Source organism: Otolemur garnettii, unplaced genomic scaffold, assembly GCF_000181295.1.
Source record: "Otolemur garnettii isolate 467f Iridium unplaced genomic scaffold, OtoGar3 scaffold00074, whole genome shotgun sequence".
In the NCBI taxonomy this organism is placed as follows: domain Eukaryota; kingdom Metazoa; phylum Chordata; class Mammalia; order Primates; family Galagidae; genus Otolemur; species Otolemur garnettii.
The window spans coordinates 1180398-1200768 of NW_003852469.1; the positions used below are offsets into that span (position 1 = coordinate 1180398).

The window sequence follows — 20371 nt, forward strand, 5'->3', positions numbered from 1 at the left end:
GTTGCTGGCTTGGAAAGAGGCAGCATGCGGTAGCCTCTTTAGAACTCTGATTTTGGAGGCCACAGCCACTGGCTAAACCAACAGCCACAGGATCTATGCAGCCGTTTGCATGAGAAGCACAATGCCCCCTGCAAAGGGCACAGAAATGAGTCTCAAGGCCTGAGTTCTAGTTTTTGAACTGGACCTCCTTGAACCTTGAAACTCTTGACACACAGGCATAGCCTGTGTCTCTCCTAGGGTGTTACAGTGATAAATGGGACCTTAGCCACCACCCACAGCCCCCACTTGGCAGGAGAGAGAACTGGTGTCCAGAGACACGGGCATAGTCGCACAGCTGATCAGTGGCAGAGCTGGGCTCAAAGCCTGCCCTCCCACCTCCAGGACAGTGCTTGTTCCCTGCCTCAGTCTAGACAGCGTAGATTCTCATGAAAGGAGATTTCTGGAGGTCAGGTGGCTGTGAGTCCCCTAGCAGGGAGACCAGCAGGCTGCACACACCAAGTCTGGGGTAAAATGTCAAGACACGTCCTTGTTACAGAACCACTGTCTCCGCTGGAGGGCCTTACAGGTGTCTGAGGCTCCTTCACTCTTACCTGAGTACACTGGCCAGCGGTTGTGTCTTCAGAAGAGCTCAGGCTCGTTAGCAAGTAAAGCCTGACCCCTCCACCACAGGGGGAACAAAGCTCTGAGCTTAGCAGAGGGGCACAGCCACCTCCCATCACTCAGGGGAAATCCACTTGGATTGAATTTTCGGGTGCTAGAAAGCGGTTTCTAAGACAGAGACGGGGGGTGGGTATGGGTTTGTTTCTTTTAATGGATAGAATTCTCTATCTATTGAGCCCTGGGCTCATTATATTATACTGCTTGCAGTTGCTGCTGTCACATCCCCGGCTGGTCTTCAGGTGACGGTCACGGGGACATCACTTCTTGCCTTTGCTTTCTATGGGGACATCTATTTCTTAGCCTTCGCTTTCTTTCCTTTGTTTGCTTTGTGAGGCTTAGGAGATTCCTCCTGGGCTGGGTGGTCCATGATGGAGGGAGGGAAAGGGATAGACGTGTTGAGGTTTAAAGTTTTCTTCTGAAGCTTCAGGTCCAAGATGTCGAAGGTGATCTGGATCTCGTGCTGCAGCAGCTCTTTCAGGCACTCGATCTGGATGTGAATGGCTTTACCGATGAGGTTTTCCAGGTCCTGGAGGGAATGGGACAGAGCTGGTGGCCGGGGCCCGGGAAATCTGCAGGCAGAGCCCTCCACCACCTGGTGCTCACCTGGGTCCTTGCTCTGGGCGCAAGGACACATCCACTCTCCAGCTGCTCTGTCCCTCCCTGGAAAGTCCTGGGAGGCCACTGGGGAAGGGCTGCATCCACTGATGACCTTGACCTCTGGGTCCCAGCTGAGTCCGGCCAACAGGAGCTCTCAGCAAGAGCCTTGCCCCACCTACCTTCTGCCCTGCCGTGGACTGGCCACAGCTGTGTCCCCAGCCCTCTCCTATAGATGCTGCTCTCTTTTGAGATCCACTGGTCACTTCTCCTTTTCTCTTTTAGGCCTAGGGTGACAGTCACCCTGTTTGTGTCATTTGTTCCTAACTTTGATCCCATATTTCCTACGGACTCTACTGTCTGGGCAATGCAAGCCCCATCTGGATACCACCCACCACCTTCACCCTCACAGCTCCAAGTTCTATCCGCCAGCTTCATGGGAGAGGACAGGAGACCCTGCTTCAGAGAACAGGCATGTCAAGCCAGCCAGCCAGTGGTGGGAAGAACCAGACTCAGCCACTGTCTACCATGTTAAAAAGGAGACCCTCTTGGTGACCTCTCCAGAGACATGAGCAGGTGACTGGGCCTCTGGGCATGTCCCTTTGCTCAAGCAGTCAACAGCAGAGGAGAGTTTCTGTGGGGGTTCATACATGGACTGCTCAGTGGCCTGTAATACATTTCTTTGAGATCACATATTTTAACTTAAAATCCATGCAAAATTGTACATTTGCCCCCGAATATCTCTCTGGCTATTTTTATAGAAAAATGATGTTCTTCCCTTAAGTCTTTGGGAAGATTGTGCTCCAAGATGCACTGGGTTCCTGCTATGGTGTTTAGCACCCCCAACTCAGACACACAGCCGGGGCACATAGTGGGGGGCTCCTGGGCCCATGGGCTCTGCCAGGAGGATGCACAGGTGGCAGCACCATTCTGGGGGCATAGAGGGGTATCAGGAGGAGGAGACGGAGGCAGCAGCAGTATGTGTGGGGTGGTAGGGTGATATGAACTCCTCTTGTGGCCAAGCCCATGGGAGCTGGAGCAAGGTCCCCTGAGCAGGCTGGGTTTTGTTGGGTCCCCTCTGGGTGTCCTAATGTACCAAGATTACATGACCTTCTTATGTGCAATTCATCTGGAGACTTAACTTCAGATGGGCATCATCTATTCTGGCACACGTGTGCGTGTGTACATGTGTGTGCACCTGTGTGCATGCATGCACATACATGCACATCCGTGTGTTCAAAGATGATGCAACGATGATACCTTCAGTGCCCATGTGTGGCAAAGATGGTAATTTAGACTCAGCCAGGCTCTCAAGGAGTTGGCTGCCCTGGTGCCAGGCCTTTCATCGTTACTGAGAGCTGGATGTGGGAGCCCCTGGCAGCTGGGGCCCCAGCCCATAGACCATCAAGAAGGCAGCCCAACTTCTTAAAGCCAAAGATCAGACTCTTCTAGGTCCTCACTGGGCCATCAGCTCTGCCCTTCGCCCACCTGGCCACATCTCCTTCCCTGAGCTGTCCTCATGTCCCTGCCTCCTTCACCCTCTCCCCTCAGGCCCCTAGGGATGCGGCTCTGTAAGCAGATGAAGGGCACAGGGAAACTCTGCAGCTGTCTGGAGCCTGGCATCTCCTCTGGCCTCTTGTGTTGGAATCTCACCACTCATGATGCAGTGGAAAGAGCTGGGACTTCAGGGCCAGCCCAGCCTCAATCCAACATAGGCACTACCATGGGCCAGCTTGGTGACCTTGGGCGGTTTGCTTGAGTTCTCTGAGCCTTAGGTTGTTTTATAACTAAAATGGGGACATAGATTTCTACCTCGTGGGGACCTTTCACCTCCTCTCCTGCACGCTGACAATGAGGCCCTGTCTGCCGTGATTGAGGCCACTGTCTCAGTAGGTCTTACCTGCCTGACCAGGCCACGGCTGGGCCTCCGCGGCGATACCTGGAAGGCCTTCCGCAGCAGCCGCTCCTGTTCCAGCCTCAGTGTCTCCTGCAGCAGCAGCCGGCTGCTGCGCTTCTGTGCCTCGGCTACCTCGAGTTCGGCCACCTGCTGCTCCTGCTTCCAGACCTCCCTGTCCTTGCCCTCGGCCAGTGGGAGGGGCTGGGGCGGTGCGCACACCTCCAGGTGGGCGACTGTAAGGTTGACTTCCTGCTTCTGACCCAGGACATACTGGAAGAGCTTGTAGTGGCGGATGAAGGTGTTGTGGAAGTAGTCGCAGAGGGCCAGCAGGTGGGAGGTGTTGAACTGACTCTGGTAATCCCTGAGCTTGTTCGCCAAGATTGTCACAGCCTCAGTAATGGAGCAGCCTGTGGGCACAGGGGTCCAGAGTATGAACAGGACAAAGCTGCACAGATGGCCAATAAATAGAGACTCTGAACCTAGACACTCTGACCCCGGAGTCCATGTCCTAACCACGATTCTCTGTGACCATTCATTAGCTCTTGCAAACTTCAGAGGGTATCATATTTCCCTTTTTACCTTGGCTTCCAGGAAGCTCAGAGCTAATTTCATGCATTACCTTATATTTATCTCATTTTTTTCTGAGTATGAGTATTTTTCTGATATGAGTATCCCACTCCTTACCTGTGTTTTATCTTTTAACTTCTGTTTTAAAGACTTACTTTAGCTGTGCATTACATGGTCTCCACCCTTCAGGGAGGAGATGAGGATATAAGAAGGGGATTCTGATATGAGTGGAGCAGGAGGTGATTAGAGGGATGTCTCGGCTTGTGTGTCATGTCACAGAGTTGGGAAAATATTGTTTATCCCATTCACTTCATCAATTCTGAGGGTGGCAGTTGGGCAAATCTCCTCAGAGGGGGACCCACTGCCTCCCATCCTTCCCACTGCTCTCCTGTCCTCTCTGCCTGCTCAGAGCTCCCCGGCATGTGACCAGAACTTGACAGGGAGATGGTTTGTGAACGGTCTTGGCCGAGTTATGTGCCTGTTCTGGGGAGCAGATGTAAGAAAGAGAGCTGGCCAGCCAGGGGCCCCACCCTGGGAAAGTAGTGAGACTCTCCTGTCTCCTGACTCAGTGTACCCCCTCTGCAGGAAAAGAGTGCAGGCTGGTGCACACCAAGCCATGAGCTTTGGGGAATTCCACCGTTTCCTCTGCTGATGGTGGAAATGAAGTGCTGGATGCAGGGGGCCTGGGTTGTCTGCAGGCCCTTCCTCTTCTTCTTCTCCTCCATGAGAGCCCCCTGGGAACCCTGGGGGAGCCCCCTCTCCAGAGTGCTTCATGCCCCTTTGGGAGGGACCATCCCAGCCTTGCATACATGGTTCTTTTGAAGCCTTCCTACCCCGACTCTAGGTCCCCTCATGGCCCCTGGCTGAAGCTGGCTAGGCTCTGTGTGGGAATATTTACCTTAAGACTCCCCAGGGTCCTGAGAGGGGAAGATATTGGGAAAATATTAGTAGGAGGGCACCGTTCCTGTGACGGCTCATTAACATGTGCTGGGAGTGTCCGTAGACTCCGGCAGGCTGCTGTCTCCAGGGAGGAAAGAAGAGAGACCTCCCCTTGGTGCTGGCCGTAACCCCTTTTGGCTCAGAGGACCAAGATTTGTGCTCCTGCCTCAGGGAGGGCACTGGATTTGGAGGCTGAGACACTTGGTCCCTCCTAATTGTGACACTTGGGCCTTTGTCTCTCCAATGTAGAATAGAGAGTAATTATACTGACTATAGCTTGTTGGAAGGGTCTCATGGAATAAGAAGCTCATTACTCACCTACAACAAGGCAGTGATCAGAAAATGCTGTAGGAAGGGAGAGTTGGTGTCCACCTTTATGAGAAATCTCTCCCTAGCCTCTCTCCCTTCCCTCCCTCCCTTTCTCTCTCCCTCTCTCCCTTCCTTCATCGGCAGCGTCCATCTAGGATTAATTTGTCAAACTTTGTCTATAAACTGTTACTGCCTATTAATTGCCAAACACTACCCGCAGTTTCAGCAGTAATAAGACCCGTCCCTGCCCTCAGAGCAGTGAAGGAGAGACACAGAATTAGGGTGCTTGGGTGAGGGAGAGAGGGGCTTTCTCAGGTCAAGTGCAGGAACAGTGCCTACTGGCAGGAGCCCTTGGATGGCGAGAGACTTGTTGAACGAACACAAGCCAAGGTGTGGCCACTGTCACATTTTAAGGGGTGGGAGGCATGGGGGGCTTCACTCAAGGAGCAGCTGTTTAAGGAACAGGTTGCAGGTGTGTGGGGTGTGGCCTGTGGCCAAGGTCCTCTTGGTGGAGGCTAAAGGCCAAGCCCACCCGACATGGCAGATGGTTCCTGCAGTGTGAGCGCAGCCGGGTACAGGGAGCTGATCCTGGCAGCAGGAGTAAGCCGCCTGGTTGGAGGAGGGCTGAGGCCTGGGCAGGGTCAGCCCGGAGCTGGACTGGCCCGTCCTCACTGACTGGATGATGAAGACCGCCTGGCTTCAGAGCCATGGGGTCCTTTCCTATCTGTTCACCACTCAGAGCTGGGTACCAGGGTGGTGGGATGTCTCTACCACAAGATCTGCTCATAGTCGGGGAGAGAGGAAGAGACTCTGAGAGGCAGAGGAGCCACCCGCGCTCCCACCCACTGGGGACACTCGCCTGGGGTCCAGAGGCCTGAGAAAGGCCATCCCAGGCAGAGGGACAGCAGGGGTGAAGGCTGGAGGTGAGCGGAGTGCAGTGTGTCTGGGTGCACAAACCCACGCCCAGAGCTGAGTGTCTGAGTTCTGAGGACAGGGCTGCCGTCTCCGTCTGGACGGGGAGCTCACAAAGGCCCCGTGTGCTGCGTGAAACGCAGACTTCACCCCAGAGCCTTAGGGCTTCCCAGGACCGGATGTCCCCCAGGGAAATAGCATCTAGGATCTTGCCTGCATGTTTTTTTGTTTTCGGGGTTTATTTTTCCTGGGTTGAGTGTGCGGAGAGAGAATCATCAAATTCCTCAAAGTCAAGAACCACACCAGGGAGGTGCTGACGCAGGACGTGAGCAGTGGGGGCTGCCCAGAGGGGAGATGGTGGCCATGAGGATGGCAGGACGGCCAGTAGAGGGTGACCACAGGGTGGGTGGTCATGAGATCGGCCTTCCTGATAGTCAAAGCTGGTCTTAGGTCTGTGTGGAGGTGACTGCTGTGAACTTCTCCAGGTGACTCATCACACCTTCTCTGGGCTCCTCGTTGCTGAACTTGCCAAAAGGTGCCCTGCTCCTCCTCCCACCCAGCCTGGCCTGGTGGTGCCTGGGGCAGGGTTGCCGGAGCCCTGCGGACGTGGGTGGCCGTGCTGGCCTCCTTTGCCAAGGCTGGCCCTTGGGCGTCTCTGCTCAGTCCCGCAGCTGTGCAGAGAGCCCAGCTCTGAACCCAGGAGCCTGTGTCAGTAGATGTGCACACTCATTCCAGGAGGCTTGTCACCCTGACGGATGTCCTACCATGGGCAGAGCCTAAGAGGTAATACAACCCAAGTGCAGACCTTGTCCTGGGTCAACAAGGAAGGCACCCTAGGCTGAATTCTATCTTTCAGCCCGGAGATGCTCTTTCAGCCAGTTCTGGGTTTCAACGAAGCTCATTCAAGGCTGGCTCATGGGACGCACTTTCTTGGCCTCAGACCATGCTCCACCGGCCCCAGGTTGAGAAGTTCCTGGTGACTCAGAGAGCAGAGGGATTAAGTCTGGAGGAGAAGCCACTGGCTGCCAGAGGCAGATCTGTGCCTGCAAGTTGCTCTTCAATAACAGGGAGTGGCCTCATTTGCATTGGCCTCTGGGAACTTCCTGAAGATGGTCCCCAAGGCCCTGGAGGCCAGCACCTGCGAGGGGACTGGCAGGGCGGGATGGAGGAGGAGAGAAACCAAGAGGGGAAGAGCGGGGGAGGCTAGCAGATGGCAGCGCCTGGCTCCCCAGAACCAGGGCAGAGGCGCTGGCTGGGACAGGGGAGATCTGGGCGCCTTCCATGGCCCGAACTCAGGTCCGGGTTGGGTGAGAGGCAGATAGCCATGCCATGTCCCCAAGGGGCTGGAAATGGTGAAGGGATGCCCCTTCCGGGTAGGCCTGAACAGGAGGATCCACGTGCCCCCGACGAACAGTTTGATTGCCCCAGTCTTGGCTCCCAGGGCAGGAATTACTTTTCCCAGCACCTCAGCACCCACCAGAGTGGCCTGGCGTGGTGGGAAGCAGGTGAAAGCACAGGGCCTGCCACTGCCACTCAGCCCCATCCTGTGGTCCTCAGCCCCACCCCAACCTTGCCCCCTTTTCTGCTCTTGAGAGGCCAGCTGAGCTCTGTCACCCCAGAGTGCCATCGACTGTGACCGCTCAGATGTTCTCCTCTTGGTCAGGGTGCTCCAACCACACTGTGCCACATGCACCCTGGGTCAAGAAGCCTCCCAGCCCCTGCCAGCTCAATGAGGCTGGTATAGGCCCCAACTCCTCTTTACTGGAGAGAGAAACTGAGGCCCAGATAGGCCAAGGGAATTCCTAGGGGCACACAGCTGCTAAGTGACAGAGCCAGAATTCAACCCCCTCCCCCCATCCCGCTCCAAGTAGCTTCAGGCCTTTTTTATCGACCCTTGAGGGTAGTGCTGGGAGGGGCTTCCAGCCCTGCTGGTCTTGGTTTTCCAAAGGATGTTCTGCAATAGATACATCAGCTAACCTTGACCAGTGTGGGTTGGAGCTGGGTGGTCCACTTAGGTGTGGATTCTCTTCCTCCTCGGCCACCTCTGAGACTGCAAGACGACCTTTTCCTCCTCCTCTTCAGCCTACCTGGCGATGACGAACTTCGTGAAGATTCGCTTCCACTTAATGAACGGTAAAGATATTTTTCTCTTCTTTTTTTTTTTGCAATTTTTGGCCCAGGCCAGGTTTGAACCCACCACCTCCAGTATATGGGGCTGGCGCCCTACTCCTTTGAGCCACAGGCAACACCCAGACGCCCGGCTATTTTTTAGAGACGGGGTGTCACTCTGTCTCAGGCTGGTCTCGAACCTGTGAGCTCAGGCAATCCACCTACCTCGGCCTCCCAGAGTGCTAGGATTACAGGCGTGAGCCACCATGCCCAGCCCTTATGATTTTCTTAATAACATTTTCTTCCCTCTAGCTGACTTTATTGTAGGAATACAGTATACAATATATATAACACGCCACATATGTGTTCATCATCACCTGTTACTGATAAGGCTTCTGGTCAGCACTAAGCTGCTAAGTAGTTAAGTTTGGGGAGAGTCAAAAGTTACGTGTGGATTGACTGCACAGGGGATCCACCTCTAACTCCCACGTTACTCAAACGTCCACTGTAGTCAAAGTGAATGTTCCACGGCCAGGGATCTTTAAGAACTATTGCAGCCAGTGACATTAAACGGAGCCTTAATATGCTAATGGACTCAGCAGATCACCAATAAGCATTGAGCATCCACAATGTTTCTCAAATCTGTTCGGGGAAAATTATCTTTCTGGACACTTTTTGGGAACTATTAAGCTAGTCCAGTGCTTTTGATCTGCAGGTGAGGAAACTGAGGCTCAGAGAGAAAAGCAGGACTTGCCCCAAAGTCAGGGCCAGCCTGGGGTGAAGTTGGCCCTCCTGGGCTTCCTGGTCCTCGGGTTTTCACACACCCCCTCCGCAGGTCAGGATGGAAGATTGCCTGGCAGGGTGTGTGCTCTGCTGTGAGACAGACCTGGGTTCGAATCCTGACACCACTTGGCCTTGGGCAAGTGACTTAACCTCTTCAGACCTCAGTGTCTTCACCTTTGAAATAACAGCTGCGAGGTAGCCATGTGAGGGCCCTCTGCAGGGTGGACAGCTCTTGGAGAGGGTAGGGGAGCTTCCTGTGGCAGTCTTGCTTTCTGGCCCATGTGTTCACACTGTCCCCTGGTGAGCTGTGGCCTCACTCTTTGATGGCCAAATTGTGCAAACACCCCAGTTAGATGTGGATGTCCGAACCTCCAGGACCTCAGAAAGTGACTGCATTTGGAGACGGGGTCTTTAACGAGGTAATTAGGGTTAAACGAGCTCATGAGGGTGGGTCCTAAACCAGCAATGTGAGTGACGTCATCAGAAGAGGACATGTGGTCCCACAGGGAGACGCCAGGGGCACAGGCAGAGGAATGTCCCCGTGAGGACCCAGGGAGAGGGTGGCCAGGAGAGAGGTCTCAGGAGAAACCAGCTGTGCTGACGCCTTGTTGCAAACTTCAGCTTCCAGAACTACGAGAAAGTAAGTGTCTATTGCTGAAGCCAGGCAGCCTGTGCACTTTGTGACAGTGGTTCCAGGAAACTAAGACACCCAGGGAGGAGTCTCAGAGGTGGCAGTTGCCCATTTGTCCTAAGATGTCTGTCTGTGGCCTCTGTGGGAACATCCACATCCATCAACAAGGAAATATCCAAAGGCCTCTCCAGGTCTTATCCAGGGGGGCGTCAGGATCCTTCTGGGAAAGTGGGTCCTTGGAGGTGACACCTGCTATCTGCACGGGCTGGTCCTGAGATGCCGCAGGCCCCCTAGTGTGAGGGTGGAGTTCCCGGGGTTGCTGGTCATGGTCAGGCATATCTCAGTAGGAACAGTCTCACAGGGGGCTGAGGAGAGTCATTCCTTCCTGCCAGCCCTGCGCGGCAGGAGGTGGCCAGGCAGCTGCCTTCTCCTCCTACGCTGCCTGGGTGGTATTTCCTGGAGGATCAGGAGTGGCTGTGGGTGGAACTGCAGATGCCAGGACTATGACTTATCCTGGGCACCCGACTCTCTGGGCTGCCTTGTGCCTCTGCTGAGGGTGATCAAGGCCCACTTTCTCCAGCCCTGGGATTTGGGGGCCAGGCCAGAAGGAAAGGGACTCCCCCCACCCAGCTGTCCAGATAGGGCACCTGGGAGATGCTGGTGCCTGCCAGACACGATGATGGTGACCGGTCAGCAGCACAGTGGTCGGACATGGCAGATGGGCAGCAGGGGTCAGGGGCCACATACCCCAGGGAAGCCCAGGGTGAGAGAGGCTGTCCTCTCATCCCCTCCCATGCAAGTTCTCCTACACACCCTAAGTCCCTCTCCTCTCCTCAGCCTCCTGAGCCTAGGCAAGGTAGGGAAATTTTGCCCCCTTCCTGCAATTTCCTCCCACCAGCACGTCCCAGGTGGGAAGACTCCTGCAGCTCTGTGCTGCGGCTGCTGACTTTGTCCTTGGCCAGAGGTGGCTGGCTGGGTGTGATCGTCCCTGGGCTCCCTGGAGGCTGGCCCAGCAGGCACCAAGGAAAGCGATCTTTCTTCTGGCCTGCAGTTGAGACCCACACATCCTGGTGAGCCGTTTGCCAGGACAGAATCAGCCTCTGCTTTTGATAAAGGGCCACCTTTTCCTCCGTGCACCGAGGCCTGATTGGGCCAGAAGGTGAGCAGAGTTGGCAGCTGTTCAGGCAGAGCGTGAATCACCACTGTGCAAACATGACCCTCCTTGCACGCCGGCTTCCAGCTTTGTTATCTTGTACTCAAACACAGCCCAGCCGTCCTTAGTCCCGGATTAGTAACAACAAAAAGTATCCCTGGAAAAGCTACCTGACAACAAGAGTGACAGTCCGGTGTGGATTTCAGAAGAAACACAAACTTGAGTGGGGCATCCTGCGCCCAGTCCCCTGGTAGGTGGGATGGCGTCTCCGAGGAGGGCAGAGTGGGCTGCGAGATGGGGAGGCTGGTGCACGGGTTGTGGGGGACCTGCCCTGCTGTCTTTGCCAGCTCTCCCTGCTTCTTAGACAGGGATCCCTCACCGGGCAGTGGGCAGTTTCCTTCTCTCTCACACCAGTGGGCTTCGAGGCCTGTTTCCCTATGTGCAGGATGGCTCATGGGTGTGGGGAAGCTGGGTAGAGGTTGCCTAGGTCTTCTTTCTGTTGGCTCCTGAGAACCAGTGTCCAGCTCCTTGTCATGGGCTGTGGGTATTGCTGTCCATCCCGTCCCATGTGGTCACAGCCAGGAACAGTCATGGAGTGCTCTCTATGTGCAGGCCACCTGCTGTGTTTTGAGTGTCCATTTCCCTTCAATCCTCCAACAGGTGAGTGGGACCTGACATCACCCTCATTTTACAGATGAGGCAGTGGATGGACAGAGAGGTCAGCAGATGCTTGCAAGTGAGCGGGTGGGATTTGAACCGAGAGCTCCTCACTCGGCACGCTGCCTTGGACACCAGCTGTGTAGGCCAGTGTTGCAGGAGCAATGTGGGCAAGGGGAGCCCTCACCTCCTCTGCCTCTGCAGGCACTGAGAATCGTACTGGTGTGTCAGTTTTTTCATTTGACACCCACTGTGTGCCATGTGCATCGCCTGGCACCAGGGGACAGAGAAGCATGAAGCACAGGCCCCCTGGCTGGAGCTCCAGCCTGTCTATGTCCAACCTTCCCACTGTCCTGGTGTGAGATCTGGGGAAGGCACTTAGTCTGAGCAGAGAAGGAAGACTAAAAACACAGTAGGAGAGGGAAGAACAAGGCCGGCATCACAGGAAGGAGGCCCAACACCCAGCATGGACCAGGTGTGAGGTGCCAGGGCCAAGGGGCATGGCCGTGGCCCGGGAAGAGCTGACCCTACAAGGCCTGCACTGGAGGGGCCAAGACCAGCTTTGGGTGGTGGAGCCCAGAAACTGGGAGAGGCCTGGTTGGGGGAGTTTATCCAGGGCTGGTGGGCACAGGAAGGGACAGAGGGTAGACAGGGGCAGACAGCCTTGGAGACAATGGTCCAAACTTGGGTAGTGCTTCCCAGATACCACCAGAGGGGGGAGAAAGGCAAGAACAAGATTAGGGCTGGTGTTGGGCAGAAGCGACTAAGCAGAGCCAAGGGCAGCAAGGGCTGGACGTGTCCATGCACAGCGCTAAGGGTTTATAGCCACCCACGTGGGTCAGAGGAGGACCTAAGGTTCTGGGTGGGCAGCTGAGCCCACAAGAGCCCCTGAGCCCCGGGAGCAGGTATCATAATGGGCAAGTTCTTTGCACAGTCCCAGCACCTCCTCCCTATTCCACTGCTCCCCCTAAGTGGAGACAACCACCTGTGAAGGGGGGGGGCCTTCCTGTCCTCACTTTGCAGATGAGGGACCCGCAGCACAGAGAGGTCGAGGGCATTGCCAACATCACACAGCTAGAAAAATGACAGAACATTCCAAGCTCAGCCCAAGCCTGGAGTTGCCTGCCAAGAAAGAGTTGTCCAAGTTTGGGGGATGACTGTCCATAGGGAAGGAGGTGTCAGCCATGATTCTCCTCTCTAGCCCTGGGGAGTGCTGGGCTTGTTTGAGCTCTAACAAGTGTCTGTACCAACCAATGACCTGGCTGCTGAGCAGGATGCCACCTGGACCGGCCTCCCATCTTCAGAAGCAGCAGGTATCATCCTGAACAGTGCTGGGTGGATCAAGGGGAGAAAGCCCAGGCAGCCTGGCTCTTGTGGGGCTCTGCATCCGATTCCCGCTTTCTGCCCCCTCCAGTTCTCACTGACCTGGAGTGCTCACAGGTGGATCAGTCACCCGGGAGCTGAGCTGGGGAGGTCTCTCTTGCCTCCTTTCTCACCCCAACTTCTAGGGAAAGTCTGCAACTTGCTGTGTATCCGGGCACCTGCCTCTTGCTGAAGCACCTGGTCTTCTGCTCCCAGCCTGTGGCCCTGCTTGCCCTCAGCAGTGCAGGGTCAGTGGGGCAGGGTTGGCACCTGGTACCATATCTACTGCCTCCTGGCCTTGTTCTTGCAGGAGCTGATGTGAAGTGGGTCACACCTGACTAGGCCAAGTTTCTGAATCACATCCCACTTTCCTGAGTCTCTGGGTCTTTGTCCCACCTAAAAATAGAGGTGACCACTCACTTTAGACATCATAGACTGTGCCCTGATCTTTACTCCATATTCTTGTTTAGTCCTTGTAAGACCCCTAGGGAGAGGGTAATCTTGTCTCCTGAATTTTCTAGACATGTAAACAGAGGCCCAGAGGTGATGTGACTTGCCCACAAGCACATTCCCAGTGAAGGGCCGAGATGGGGTTTGAGCGCTCCCTCTGGCCACAAGCCTGCCCTAGGTTCTACTTTCTGCCAGTGGAACTTCAGGTACAGGGAACCTCCTCTCCCCCAAGAGTGTGTAGCTACCCCATGTTTGTATCAACTATGTTTCTCACGTTTTCAAGGAATATGAAGGTGAGAGGAGGAACTCGTGAGCTGGACGGCCCAAAATCAAGATCGAAAAGATTGGAGGAGGAAAGACAGATGGGCCAACACAAACAAGACGGCATTAGAGGTGCCTGGGAAGTCCTGCGTCTCTGCTCAGTGTTACCATTGCATGTGGGCAGGGTGCAGAAACACAAGTCTACCCACAGGACAGTGGCGAGGAGGGCTGATTTTGGGGGTGGGGGAGCGGCTGTGGAAAGGACGCCGCTGTGTTGAGAATGATGAACGGCGCTGGTCTGGGCCTACACTCCACCTCTAGAAGACAGACTCTGAAGGCTGCTCCAGGCAGGCATAGGCTAGATAGAGGGGAGAATTTGCCAATGAGGAGAGAGATCACGTAAAGGAGTGGCCTCAGGAGGGAGCTCCCTGTCCCTGGAGGGTGTCAGCAGCCACTGGCTGAGGCTTATTGCCTGGAAGGGGTTCCCTGAAGTCGGGAAAGACATTTCCTGAACACCAAGTCTCCACCTTCTAACTCAGGTTTGGGAAGTCCAGGAGACATGTAGGCAAAGGACATTCCAGCGAGAAAAGCCGACCCTGTGGCAACCTGGTCAGGCGGGGTTGGGTTTCATCACCTTGACTGCCGTTCAAGGGCTTGGTCTGCTGAAGGCTCTGACGGAGCCTTGTAAGAGCCCAAGTTCCCACCTGCTCGGGGCTGACAATCTCTGCTTGTCAGTGTTTTTTCTGGCCACGAGCCCCTGCTGAGCTCAAACGATGGCATTGAATTCTGGTACCGCCTGTGCTTGGGAGTGGCAGGGATGTGGGACCCAGAGGGATGCTGGGGGCAGAGGTCATGTCCCTAGGATTTGAGTCTAGCCCATGAGCAATGCCATGTTTTGCTCAAGCCTTTGGCCAGGGCCCACTGGATGGGGTCAGTGGCCTGGAAGAGAGAATAGAAGGGAACATGGGCAGTGGAAGAGATTGAAGAGGCCGACTCCTGTGCCTAGGTCGGGGGCCCCAGGCAGCTGCTGGCAGAAGTGCACTGGGGTTTCCCGAGTGTCTGAGACATCCCCCCCGCAGCTGGGCAAATGGGCTGATGCAAGATTGGAAAGCAGTGGGTAAACCAGAAGACGGAACCAGTGCCGGCCGTGAGGGTGGTTAGAAACTGTGAGAGTGGGGAGGGGACGTGTGTTGCTGCTGGGACTGGATGGTGAACCCAGGTTGCGCTGGGACAGCAGACGATGCAGCCTGTGTGCTTGGCAGCTGTTGAGATTGTTAAATGTGCCACACATTTTAAAAACTCTTATACGTTTTGGGGAAATAATTTTTAAATAAACACAGAACACTTGCAAAAGGAGTAGAAACAATGTCTTCCCAGTCTATTTAGAATAGGTGCTCCATGTAAGAACCCCCCTTATCCCAGGACCTTCCCTGTGCACCTCTGAAAGCACAGACACACATAACCTTGGCCCCGAGATCCGGGCGCTCACCCTTGACACGCTGCTGTCTGGCCTCCAGACCTCACTGTGGTTCCAGCAATTCTCCCAATAACCTTCTCCATAGTAAAAGACCCCAGCAGGCCACATGCCGTGAGAGGTGGTCACGTCTCCTTAGCCTCTTCAAGTTTGGAAATGGTCCTCAGTCTTTCTTTGCCTCCCATGGCCTTGGAGTGTTTGAAGCTTCCAGGACAGTGACTCCACGTGATGCTCCTAACCTGATGTTTTCTCTTGATTAGATTCTGGTTCCGCGTCTTTGCTGCAGCCATCACAGAAGGATGCTGGCTTCTACCGGGTGGCAGGTGATTCTCAGCGTAGCCTCTGACTGGTAAAGTCTACGTGGACCGTGTGATTGAGGAGGTATCTGTTGGCTTCTCCACTGTGATGGATTCCTTTCCTGGTCGTCACCAGTACGGGTGTCGTGGGGAAGGTCACGGGCACTCACCCATTAGTTTTACACCAGCTGATGACTTGCGGCTGAGCTAATGTTGCTGTGATGTCAGCCACAGAGCGGCTGCCCCATGTATTTGCCTAGTGAATGAATCTGCAGTCCACGTCCCCTCGTGCCACAGGGCTACTTTCCCCTGGGAGACGTGCTTCCTCCACAGACCTGACTGCACCCCCTGTCCCCACGCGGGCAAACTCACACCTGGAAAGCCCTCCCTAGGATGTTTAGTGGGGCCACGCCTGACACTGGGAGCAATCCACAGTCTCCCAGGGGCCCATGAGGGGTTTCAAGTAGGGCAGCGACACTTTGATTTATGTTAAGCAAAACCAAAACAAAACAGAAACAAACACCTCAGTTGCTGTGTGCCAGGCACCCCCCCCCGCCCCCCCCCCCGGCAGCCCCGGGGAGGTTGCTGGGAGGGCCTAGAAAGGGTCCATATTTCCCAGCATGTAAAGAAAGGCAGGAAGGGGCCCTGGCTACCCCGAGGGCTCTGGGGCTGGGCCTCAGAGGAGACCTGTGCACCCCCCTCTGCCCCTTCCCTCCTGCCTGGGTCACCCCATACCTTTGGTCTCCCTCAGTAACTCTTCTGTGAACTTGACCACTTGGGCCACCTGCGACCATGGGAAGCCTTTGCCCACAGCGAAGATGACGCTGTCGTAGAGCGTGTCCAGCAGGATGCTCTGGCGGGAGTCTCGCAGCTCATCAAACTCCTCCCAGTTGAGGAGTTTCCGCAGATGCTCCCGACCTTTCGGTTTCTGCGGGGGGTAGGAGGAGGGTTGAGGGGTCAAATGCAATGCTTACTGGGCAAAAACACCATTGGGGGCCCCACACAGCGCTCCAGGGCCCGAGGAATAAGCAGGAATGTGGGTACACCAGGGAGGAATCACGCTTTGATTTCCAGGCAGCCTTCCTTCCCCCCTCCCTGGAGACTTTGGGGCCTTTCTAGCACTGCTTTTCGTGAGTTCTCAGTGAGCCACAGCAGCCTCAGGTCTGTACACCCTCAGCAGGCTACAAGTTCTCAAATAGGGTTCCCCTAAAATGCAATTTGAATTACCTCCAAAGCTACTCTCAACTAGCTTAATATGACCAGATTTTAACATTGGTAAAGTGAGACACCATTGGGGGGGGGGGCTATTGGCTGAGCTGTTTATGGTTAGGGACCCTCTAGAGAGGGAGGGGGCTACTTGTTTGTTCCAGACAGTTTGGCTCCTGAGCTAATTGTCCTTGCCTAGAAGTGAGGGAGGGAGCCATTATCCTTCTGATACCTATACCACCTGGGAGACCTGCCCAGGAGGGGAGTAGGGAATTTACATTAGCCTTTTCATTCCCAAATGAAGTTACATTAACCTTTTCAGCAGCTGAAAACTGTATATTTCCTTCCCATTCTCCTGCTCTTTCCTAGCTTGTCCTGCATTCTTTCCAAAAATCCGGACTTTTTAAAAACGCCACAGGATGCGGGACAAATTGTTAAAAATTGGAACTGTCCCGCCAAAAGCAGGACGTCTGGTCACCTTAAACTAGCTGCCCCAGAGGTCTGGATGTGATAATGAAATTCATACTAAAGTGTACATGACTGACAGAGAAGAGGCTTGGAGAGGCAATGCTTTAGCAGAAGGTAGAGTTGTGCTTGGTAACAATTCAGGCTCACTGGAGGCCAGCAGGAAAAAGCTATTCAGGGTGCCTTTCTTCCCTACTTAGAGGTAAGAGGCCATTTTATATGAGAGTTCAACTGGCCCTTTTAGAAAGGTCCTTTTAGGTTACCAACAAAAGTAGGAAAAGAAAGTGCTACTTAAAGGAAGGGGTAAGAAAAGATGTGAGTGATGTGGAGACTCACTGCACACAGCAGTGTTGCTCTCCCAGGGTGAGGGGAGGCTCTGGCTGGGGGGAACCTGGGGGACCTTGGGGAACTTGGTGACAGAGGGAGGCCAAGCTCTGTCCTCAGCCCCAGGGACTCCCACTGCTGCTATTCTGCTGCCAGACCCAGGCAGCCCTTCCCTGCAGTACAGAAGCCCCCACTCCCCACATGGCCGTGCCCTTCACCCTAGGGCTCCCAGGACACACCAAGAGGCAAGCACAGCCCCTCTGTCCCCCCAGGCAGGCTCTACTGCCTCTGGGCATCTACTGTGGGTTTGAGAAATAGCTGGCACCGGGCTGGTCCCCCCTGGCCTGGAGCTCAGGCCTCACACCCTGTTGTACCTCAGCAGTGGTGTGTCAGGACACAGTGGCCACAGAAAGGTCCCCCCAAAGAAGCGCTACCTCAGCCCCTTCCAGCACACCTCTTCCTGTGGGACCAACCCGGGCCAACTTCCTTTTAGAAGCCATGTTTTCTCTTTTTTCACCTGAAATTGGAAGACTTCTTTCATTCCCTGGGGTGTTAAGAGTGCCATGGCCCCTGCATCCGGTTGCCAGGAGACCTAGCAAGGACTGACTCAGACTTTCCGGAACCTTGGAGGTGGCTGGGCCAGCTTTGTTAGGTCACCAGGCCTGCTTCCCCGAGGACTTTCCCGGCCTTCTTTCCTTTCAACCTCTCCTCTCTGGGCCTCACTGCCTGCCACTGCCGGGGGACTGCCACCCCCTACTTTTCCCTCCAAACCTGTTCACCCCTGGGCTTCCCAGATACATAAGCACACACAGTCACATGCACACATGCACACACACAGACACACACACACACACACACTGCCCCCTCATCCTACATGCCCTGCCCCCATTGCTTCACCCCATTAGGATCCAGCCTGCACCCTACTTCCTCCCTGGCTAGCGGCATCCATGCCTCCATGTTCTGGCATCATGACTTGGACTTTGGGTACAGAAAACAGCTCTGCAGTGTGTCCCCAATTATTGTGCCTGACCCCCCCCCCATGCCACAGTCAGAGGGATCCATCTCCCTTCTCTGTCCTGCCAGCCCCTGCACCCTCGGTCACCTTGGGGGGTCTTTCTCTGCCCTGCTCACTGCTGCAGCCCCAGAGAGGAAGACTGGGCACACTGGCTGGGCTTGGTGGATGGCTGCCCAGGCCCCCTCCCTAGGTCACAGTGCCTCCCCCAGGGCAGGGTCGGGAGAGGCCCCAGCTGTACCATCTGAGCCACTCTGAACCACAGTCCTGCCCCAGCTGCATGACCCCGCCAAGGCTCACTCTCTGGCCCCTCTCTGTCCTTCCTGGTGACAATCTCTCAGGCCCTCACTGCCTCTCTTGGCCACACATACTAGAGAGACTTTATCCACTCCCATGGTCCATCCATTGCCAACAACTCCTGCGTTGGCAGGGTGGAGGTGCCCACTCTTCCCTGTGCCTGGTGGGGGTGTGCTGGGTGCTGCAGCCTCTCCTGAAGGAGCGGGTGCCCTGAGGCGCTACCCTGCCTGCATGGTGTCCTGGGGGCTTATGAGTGTTGGGGTCGTAACACTGGCAGGAGTCCTCAAGCAGTGGTCCAAGGGGGTCCTGGCATCCAGGCTTGCCTGGCAGAGAGCTGCCCTGGCTGCACCCAGGGTGGATGCCCCAGGCCTACAGGAGCCCTTGCTCACCTTGAATTCTGCCAGTATCTGCTGCCCCAGGCCCCTCCAAGATGCAGCTGGGCTGGGGGATCACCATCCTGGAGCCCTTCCTGTCCCTGTCCATTTTCTCCTCAGAGTTACTAGCAGCCACAATTCTGTTTTTGCACCTGTCAGAAACTCAGCCTGGCTAGGCCTAACAGAATGTGCTGTCCCACATTCTGAACTGCCTAGGTGGTGCCTGCAGCACTGGGCCAGGACTCAGTGGCTCAGGAGGTGCTACAGGGTTAGGGATTACACAGTGGCCGATAAGAAAAAAACAAGCAGCTTCAGCCCCCAAAATTCTGTCTAGATATGCTCTTTGGTCCCATGTGTTACTTTCACGGAATCAACTGGAAGCAACTACAGCCAAAATGAATTCAGTCTTAACAGAACCACGTTGCCAGATAAAGCCCTGGCCCACAACATCCCGTGACTCTTAACTTTCTAAGACTATTCCTGAGTGTGAGACCCAAAGTCAGAGGAGGTAGACTTTCTAAGTAAGGCCATCCCCCCACAGCAGCTGAGATGAAACAAGGGAGATTAGTGGGCCAGGAAGGGCCTTCCAGAGGGAGAGCGATGAGGACAATGTCCCAGAGTTTTCCCCAGAGGGTGAGGCAGAATCAGCCAGGCTGGTTTTCACCAAGGAAGGCCAGGCCCTGCCGAGACAGAGCACCCTCACTGTTATCTAACGTTCGATAACTGTCATGGCCCAACAACTCTGATGTCTCCTGTTATTCTCTTTTCTTGAGGAAAGTTTCTATTACAGTTCTCTTCCTCTTCTGCCATTGCATGTAGGGTGTGCCAGGGGCAGAATCTTCCCTTTCTGGCAGGGGAGGACAGAGTCTCACTATGTCACCCTCAGTAGAGTGCTGTGGCATCACAGCTCACAGCAACCTACCTCCAACTCTTGGGCTTAAGCAATTCTCTTGCCTCAGCCTCCCAAGTAGCTGGGATTATAGGCACCTGCCACAACGCCCAGTTATTTTCTATTGCAGTTGTCATTGTTGTTTAGCTGACCTGGGCTGGGTTTGAACCCGCCAGCCTTGGTGTATGCGGCTGGCACTGTAACCACTGTGCTACCTTCCCCTTTATGTTTGTAGAGCGCTGGGCCTCAGTGACATCTAGACTGGGCAGGAGAGCTCACCCAGAGATCTTGTGACCCTAGTGGACGGGCCAAGTGTACGTGAGTGTGAAAGACTGATTATGGCTGAAGGGTAGCTCCAGAGGTGGACTGTGATAGCCGTTGTTTGTGATCTGTCCACTATTCTTTCCTAGTCCTTACTAATAGAACTGACCCTGTTGGAGGTAACAGTGCCCCACAGTTTTTAAAAAGTGACTTTTTGAAGCCTCCCTTACAGGTTGTGCTAGTCCTGTGATAAAAAACGTGGACAGTATTTCCAAGCTTTGGAAAGTCCATTTGCCTTTTATGCCTTTCTTTGCTCCAGTCTGGGATGCAGAGGTGATTGCTGGAGCACCAGCAGTCACGTTGCAAGCCTATGAATGAGAAGCTGGTGCTGGCGTTTCTGGTGCTAGCCAGGGTCTGCTGCACCTGCCTCTGACTGCCAACCTCTGGGTACTCTGTGGCGTGAGGAAGGAAACACCCACGTCTGGTTTA

General features: G+C 54.9%; 1 protein-coding gene across 1 annotated transcript; it reads right to left on the bottom strand.

Moving 5' to 3' along the window:
• Positions 1 to 949: 949 nt before the first annotated feature.
• Positions 950 to 17640, bottom strand: CUNH8orf74 (chromosome unknown C8orf74 homolog). Its single transcript, XM_012807715.1, has 4 exons — positions 17567 to 17640; positions 15790 to 15982; positions 3155 to 3558; positions 950 to 1186 (listed from the first exon to the last, which is right to left on the bottom strand). Exons 1-4 carry the CDS (start codon positions 17612 to 17614, stop codon positions 950 to 952), a joined length of 882 nt encoding a protein of 293 aa, XP_012663169.1. The 5' UTR covers positions 17615 to 17640.
• Positions 17641 to 20371: the final 2731 nt, after the last annotated feature.